Source organism: Scaptodrosophila lebanonensis, unplaced genomic scaffold, assembly GCF_003285725.1.
Source record: "Scaptodrosophila lebanonensis strain 11010-0011.00,11010-0021.00 unplaced genomic scaffold, SlebRS2 tig00001412-arrow-pilon, whole genome shotgun sequence".
NCBI classification, from domain to species: Eukaryota; Metazoa; Arthropoda; class Insecta; order Diptera; family Drosophilidae; genus Scaptodrosophila; species Scaptodrosophila lebanonensis.
The window spans coordinates 12888624-12896878 of record NW_022060739.1 but is presented as its reverse complement, the minus strand read 5'-3'; the positions used below and the strand labels follow the sequence as shown (position 1 = coordinate 12896878).

The window sequence follows — 8255 nt, the reverse complement described above, 5'->3', positions numbered from 1 at the left end:
ATATATATACAAAATGAAGTTGGCCCCAAACAGCAAAAAATATTAGCAATAAAACGATTACAAGCATATGATAAATATAAAATAGCAATACAATTTACAGGAAAGAGGGCTAACTAAAAATATATCTGCCTTCAATTAACTCGATGCATTAAATCAATCAAAACTGTATTTACTGAATGTCCTTTGAAAACATTATCTATTTATTTAAATATAAAATACACTTTAGGCACGTTTCAGGTATGAAGCAATGAAGGGAAGGCTTACCGATTTTTGAACTATTGGTTTTTTGGCCTTGCAAACTAATGCTCTTCCAAATTTGTCCACATTATATATTCGCAAGTTCTGCACAAAGCTTGAATCTGGGTTCATTGTCCGCTAGCCCTCATAAATACCATATATCAACTGAAGAAAATGTTGTAGACGATGAAATGAAATATGCAAACATTATATATTCATAAATCTGTCAATATGTCAGCCATTTGAGCAGGTCGCACATTCAGAAAAATGCACCACACGATATACAACAATCGTTTACAATCGCTCACAAAAAACACAAATGAGTACATAACTTTTTTCATTTAGAAAAAAAAAACACTTTCAATGGAGGATGCACATTAGATAAGCAAAGCATTTAGTTTTATTGTATAGATATTAACTAGCTCGCCTCGAATATACTAGAAGATTAAATATACATATTTTGTAAATTAAGTACAATGCACAGGTGCGTGATTGATTTTACTTATTAATGTTTCCGTACCTAAACTACATATTAAATAATCAGCTATGTGAGTCACAGATATAGATATATATTTATACAATCTATTGTATGCGACACAACCACTAACAAATACCATTGTAAGTTATTTATTAAATTACGTGATACTACATGAATGTTGTTATGATTTTAAAGTTTTCAAATAAAGAACACAATTCCAAGCCATATCTACAGCTATTTTCCTAAATTTTCACAATTAAAACAAACACAAGCAACTATTTTCGAGTTTTTATATATTAATTGCCTTTTTTGTTGATTTCTTTTTTGGAGGTATGTTAGTGTTATTCTCATTTCACAAAATATTGGTTAGCATTTTTGCGATGTTGGTATGGATTGAATATTACGGTTTTTGTTTCAGTTTGGACAAAAGAATGAATATATTATGTTTAATATGCTCAACGAAATTTCGTTCGCATTTGATGTGTAAGATGACATGTAGTAAAAATAGTTATATATCACATTCCCGCCAAAACTCACTCCACTCAAAGCCGAATGCTACATAATCGATAGTGCTGTTTAAAGCAATGTGGTGCAATAGATTTCGATTTATTTCAGTATTAAATCTGTATGAAAAATCGATAATTTTACGTCCTGCTCTAATTTAGTACCAAATTGTTGAGGAGGGGTTGGGTGCAAGTGCATGTTTGTCGCCGAGCAGAAATTAAACGCATATTCCGCAGTTATTGTAAAAACATTGAACACAGTTTCGTCCAAATAAAAACATGAATCAAGTGAATTTAATGAATAGTGACATATGAGGCACAGTCCGCATTTTTGTTATCTGTGATAAGAAATACGAGAAAGTAGTTGCATAACTTGAAACGCAGAAAAACGTCGCCATAATTTGAACAACAAAAACACAACATATTTTGTGCAATTGCACTTACCTTTGCACAAAAATAATAGCTCACAGACGCAAAGAAAAACGAATAATTGCATTATTCGGGCCGCGCCGAAAATTACAGCGCTCCCCGAGCGATTGTGGCGCCACAGGCGCCCCTCATTATATTCGCTGTACGTTAAGTGAACACGCTAGGAGACCCAAATTGCCTAGCAAGTGCGCATCCTTTTACAAACATACAGTGGAGCACATCGACTATGTCCCAAAACCAACGTGATACTTTGATTCATCTCATTGCCGGCGGGTAAGTTCATATGTTCTGGTTTTAATATTGCGCATTATCTGCTCAATCATTAAAAACCTGTTTAAATTACACTACCGAAGTCTCTATCAGGGTTTGATTATAGTTTCGATTTGCAACATTTAGTGATCCCGCTGCCCACAACTTCTGACAAATTGCAATTCAAAATATTGTGCAGAATGTTGGCAAAAACACAAAAAATATACACATACATATGCACATGTGGTTATGTATTTGTACGTGCATGTAAACATAAACAGCGAGCCAGGCGGGGAAACATGCGCGCTTCACGTGTATACTCAATGAATTTCACAAGTATATACACACGTACATACATATACATATGTTCGTACAAACACACATTTATTGGCACCACCAGCAGCAGCACCGAAAATTTGACGCGCAAAAATATTTTCGTGATAAACGTCAGCAACGTCACAAAATCAACAGCAAAAACAAAGTTGGAAATCTAGAGTTGAGGAGGGCCAACACTTATGTACATACATATATACCAGGGTTCGTAAAACGAGCACTCTACTGCACACGCATGCAGCTCTGCCGTGTGTGTGTGTGTGTGTGTGTGTGGGGGGGGGGGGGATTGTTGGGGGCATCCGATAAAAAGAAAACGTTAGACTCGTCCTTTCTCGGTCGTAGGAGAATCTGGATACCGTTGGTCATTCTGGCTCTTATACTTACTGATATCCTTTCGCTCATACGGTGAAACAACCGGCATGTGCAAGCGAGATGGCATCTACCTTCTAGAAAGTAGTTCGAACATTTTTGTTATCTAAATAAACAAATTTTAATTTACTTATGAATTTTTCAATTCTTGTATGTATTTATTTTATTTCTGTATTCGGCATACATTTGTACATGGGTACATATATAGATAGCTCTCCAAAAACAACGCAGATTGAGTAGTTCAAAAAGATCTGGATTATAGGGGGTATGCCAACAAACTCTAGAATATTGACTCTCAGTCCATTACCATTTCAAGGGTTCGGTCAACCGTTTCTAGGGTGGTGACCGCACTTGACCGCTTGGCTTGATCGTCATCAAAAGCATTCATTTGTCGCCGCTCAATTTAGCTCTGCAATATTTTATGGCTGGCATTTGCGGTGCAGATTCCCCATAAACATCGTGCAATTCTGATTTAATCCAATTCATAAGCTATTCATACTTGCGAAAAAACAAAAGTATTCCGCTTTAAACAAAAACACTCTTAAACTACGCTAATGGATTCTGATAACAAAACCAAAAATAAACATTCGATGCTACTGATGTGCCATCTTTCTCGACTAGGGTGATGGCTTTTTATACCGCCTTCATGCATCATGAATTATCGTCAAGCTACAAGCCCCCTGTTATTTAGAAGGTACATGTTAATAAATAAATCTATATCGAGCGTCTGAATAGCTTGTGTCTACATGCATATGTACTTACATACATATATATATGTATGAATGTTTAAATACAATCTGACAAGTTTTTAAATTCTACTTTAAACTACTATGTTTATAACATACGCTATCTCAAATAATATGTATATATAATCTAAGCCGCAAAAAAAATCGAAGTGGAAAAGTACACAAAATTAAAGCAAATGTGAAATAGATTTTATATCACACCTGCCATAAATAATTGGGTTTATATTTGCAAATGACCGACGAATGGCCGCCATTTCTGTAATCCCAACCCCCACGCATATGCCGTTTGCCTTATCAGCTAACAGCTGTGTCCGGTAATTCATTTCTTGGTGCAGGTTATCGGCCGTGGGTCAAACCGTATGTGGCTGAAACCGGTTTGGAAGACAGCGAAATCACGCAAACGAAGCAATCATTTTAATGCCTGTAAAAAAAACGAGTGTGAGGAACTATTTTGAACACTTAAAAATTCCTAACGCAGTTATAAATAAGTCGTTGTAACCATGTCTCAATAAAAATGCATTGGTAGTTTCTTTTGAAACGCAAAAACAAAACAGCTGAAAAAAACGATCTTACGTACAAGTTTAACGGTTGAGTGGGAAACTGTCATTCACTTGACAACAAAACAGCTGTTGTTTATGGTATAGAGAGTGAAACCTAAACAATTTCTGTTTATTTTAATAGAAATACTTAGCTTGAACTATTGTGAGTAATCTATTAAAGGAAGATGTTGTCTGCTACAAAACATATCTTGTTAAAAGTAGCAATTTATTTTGACATATAGTGATATACAATTTCGAGCAGTTGGCAACAGCAATCGAACAGTGAAAGACCTTTTGAATCAATTAATGTTGTTCACCTTACCAAAATAAAATCAGCCGTTACGGCAGTGTATAGCGATGGAACTTAAGCAATAACAAACGATAACGAGTCGACTTGTTTAATAGGGGTCATTACACTGCGTATAGGATATGAAATACTATTAAAGTAACAACTAAAAAATATTGTCATTTATAAAAGTTGTAAACCTCAAGCAGTCAGATTTTATTAATTTAAATTTTTTTAATTTATATACAGCTGTAAAGTAATTAAAATTGAAGTTAAGCTATGGTGACGTTGCCTTAAGTTTAACTCGATAGATAATAGGATTTATAATGGGACTATTATGGAACTATAATTTATGAATAAGATTCGATGCTTAAAGGAACTTAAAGAGTATTTAGAAGTTGCTAACAGAGAAACTAGCTGTTAAAGTAGCGGCATTCGGACATAATACGAAATTTACGCTCCACAAATCCATGGCTTAAATGTTTCTGCCTATGAAGTCGGCCATGGCTGCTGTTGTTGTAAGTTCCAAAAATTGATTTTGGCTGCTCACTTTGCAGCTATCGCTCATTTTAGATGTTGTAGCGAAGTTAAATTTTGGACCTGTAGTTCGTTGAATATATTTTTGGATTTTGTTTTTTTTTTTTCCTTATAGAGTAGCCTTGCGACTGATTATAGTAAAATATGAAAAATCAATGGAAAGTGTCAAATTTAGATTTAGATGTTCTTATAGAAAAAAGCTTGTACATAAATGTTTAACCTCTGTTTTCTCTACTCCGAATAATTTTGACAAAAAAAATTATCACAAAGAAACTGTTTCTGAAAATTCAACCCACAAGCTGGATACTATTTGAGTTTGAAAGAGGATTGCGTGGGAAATAAATGTTAATCCATTGGTACAATTATTTCGCAGCTACATATATGTATGTAATATAATTGCATTTTTTCTTATTTTGTAGGTCCGCTGGCACCGTTGGAGCCGTTGTTACATGTCCTTTGGAGGTGGTAAAGACACGTCTGCAGAGTTCGACAGCATTCCTCACGCCGCCACGCTTGGCAGAGCCCGCGGGCTCCACAAATGGATCATCAGAGCTTCTGAGGCCGGAACAACGACGTAAGCTAAGCACAACGATATTACGTAACAGATCACAGCCACAGGTGATTGGGGGTGTGCGTAGGGTAGTACCAATTATTTTTTATTTTAATCGGTCTCATTGTCATCTCTCGCCGTTCCATGTCCTACTTAATCGAATCAAAACCACGCCCTGCAGAACAAACTTCCACCTCAAGGACTATTATTTATTGTCTTATCTTTATACCCTTCCAGATAATGGCCATTTCACACTGCGGCATCTCATCCGCCTCCACAAAGTCAATGAGCATCGTACAATGCATACGGTAAGTGGAGGCTACTTCAAATCCTTGCGTTTTTAGTTCAATGTTCGCTTTCTCTAACCCAGGCACATTGTTCAGAATGAAGGAGCACGCGCTTTGTTTAAAGGCCTAGGTCCAAATCTCGTTGGCGTGGCACCATCCCGTGCTATCTACTTCTGCACTTATTCCCAAACGAAGAGCACACTCAATAGCTTGGGGTACGTATAAGCGTGCCGCATTTCACCATATCGTAAATCTGATTATTTTTCGTAAACTTGCAGAATCGTCGAGCCGGACTCACCGCCCGTGCACATAATGAGCGCCGCTAGTGCTGGCTTCGTCTCGTCCTCAGCCACCAATCCAATTTGGTTTGTGAAGACGCGCCTCCAGTTAGACTACAACTCAAAAGTGCAAATGACAGTGCGACAGTGTATTGAACGAGTGTATGCGCAAGGCGGCATCGCGGCCTTTTATAAGGGCATCACAGCCAGCTACTTTGGCATTTGTGAGACAATGGTGCACTTTGTCATCTATGAGTTTATAAAGTCGAAGCTGGTAAATAAAAGCTATGCCACTCGCCTTTTCTAATCCTGTCTTGTAATAATTTTGTTCTAATTCGGTAGCTAGAGCAACGCAATCAACGCCAAACAGACACCAAAAGTTCACGGGACTTCCTTGAATTCATGATGGCTGGTGCAGTATCTAAGACCATAGCATCCTGTATCGCATATCCCCATGAGGTAGCACGTACTCGTTTACGTGAGGAGGGCAATAAATACAATTCGTTTTGGCAAACATTGAACACGGTGTGGAAGGAGGAGGGACGAGCGGGACTATATAGGTGAGTAACGGTTAAGATCGAGGAAAATCTGGATGGGCTTAGAATACAGAAATCTGAACAGTGCCACAACTTAGTTACCTTTCAAGTTAGCATGTTCACACAATTATATATTCTCTATTTCTCATCAACAGAGGCTTAGCCACTCAATTAGTGCGTCAGATACCTAACACGGCCATTATGATGGCAACCTATGAGGCAGTGGTTTATGTGCTGACGCGACGATTTAACAATAAATCGAACGAGTTCTACGATTTTTAGATATTGTACTGCTCCAAAATCCGCCTCGAAGGGACATGGTGGTTCCCCCGCTGGAATTATTGGGAAACTACCGTCCGCGTTAAGTTAACACTGAAATCAGAATCTGTGCATATGTAGACATAACTGCTGCAACTTTTTGCTTTCGCGACGATTTAACCAACGAGCGCAACCTTTTTATTGATTAGCTTTAAAGGCAACGAACCAGAAAACAGGTCGATTCAGGCAAACACCCCAATGAAATCTGAACTCAAACAGATATGTGTGGCAACCTAATCCATCTAAGTTTCCACAGTTTTCAATCAGGGTCAGGATCAGACTTTATTAGAGAAATACGTGCACAGAAAAAGAAAAAAACGACTTGAGTTGAAAAATTCGCAAACGTTATCAAAATTCTAAAAGGCTGCTAATTAGTTAAACATTTAGATATGTGGTTGATATTTTTATATATATTCACTTGTAAATAGAAATTTGTTAGCATATGCAAACATGTTATATATATTTATGGAGTAACTTTTAGTTATGAGAAATAGTGTGCTTCCCATACACACCATAGGTACATTTTCTATGTAAATAGGGATCAAAAGTTACGTTTCATCTTCTGTTTCCTCAATTACTGAACTCGATTTATTTTATATGTATAGTAAATATCTATGAATAAGCACAAATGTTTAGAATCCAAAGCACACAGAGCCACCTAGGTAGATAGCTTCTCAATGGTGCATCTTTATTGCCAGTCATTAAGGAGCTGCACCGAGCCGAAAGATTGCTGCCGGCATATATAAAATTGATAAACAAACGATGCACGCAAACGCTGCGTATACATAACTACGTGTTAAGTTTCCTCAAATGCGATATATGTATGTACATTATAATTATTATTACTTTACGTACTATATCTTATGAAACGTTGCTCTTTATTTAATCCATTATCTAGTTAGCTACTACGCTAGTATGTACCACATTTTTTGTTTGCAGTCGCTCTTTGCAACTGAAAGCAAAGAAGGGATAAATCTACTGTGAAGAATTGATTGTAATCTGTTTTAACGGTGAAATCAATAAAAACATTTGTTTAAACATAAAATTGTAAACCGTGGCGTTGAAATTCATTATGAAATTGCAGGGGGCTTAAATAGTATTTTCTTTACATTTGACTAAATTTTCTTTACACTTTTTATTGTTTTATTATTTAGCAAAAATCATGTAAAAACAAATGTTTTCCCAAAAGCTGGAACTTGTTAAGATTTATTATAAGAATCAAAATACGGTTTGGTGTGGTTTTCGTAAACGATTGAACACTTTTTTGTGATAACGTGCTTGAAAAAAACGGTCGGTGGAAGGTTTAGTGATGACAGAGTTTTTTAAAGCTAGTGCTACAGATGTGAGCTACAATTTTTTTTTTTAAATATCGATCGTAACAATATCACCTGTAAAAATATCGCAACGTATACGTATCGATAATTAGAAACAAGAACATCTCTACCACGGAGTTTATCTTTATTTTTAATGGTACAAATAAGAAAACACGGTCAGTTCAGTTGCTTTTAGGTTTCTGAGGAGACAACATCGCGGTCGGGTATCAGTGTTCAAGTTTTTTCGTTTTTCTGCTAACGGGCAGT

At 36.5% G+C, this 8255-nt stretch overlaps 1 protein-coding gene across 3 annotated transcripts; it reads left to right on the top strand.

Moving 5' to 3' along the window:
• The first annotated feature begins 1395 nt into the window (after positions 1–1395).
• On the top strand, positions 1396–7727 carry LOC115631906 (mitochondrial carrier protein Rim2). Of its 3 annotated transcripts, none has more exons than XM_030528753.1 (7): positions 1396–1920; positions 5126–5345; positions 5494–5564; positions 5627–5758; positions 5822–6095; positions 6164–6381; positions 6513–7727. In XM_030528753.1, exons 1-7 carry the CDS (start codon positions 1874–1876, stop codon positions 6637–6639), a joined length of 1089 nt encoding a protein of 362 aa, XP_030384613.1. In that variant the 5' UTR covers positions 1396–1873; the 3' UTR covers positions 6640–7727. The 3 variants fall into 3 exon arrangements, with proteins under 3 accessions (XP_030384613.1, XP_030384614.1, XP_030384615.1); XM_030528754.1 differs by having other exon boundaries at positions 1398–1920; positions 5126–5324; XM_030528755.1 differs by lacking the exon at positions 1396–1920 and having other exon boundaries at positions 5193–5280.
• The last annotated feature ends 528 nt before the right edge of the window (positions 7728–8255 follow it).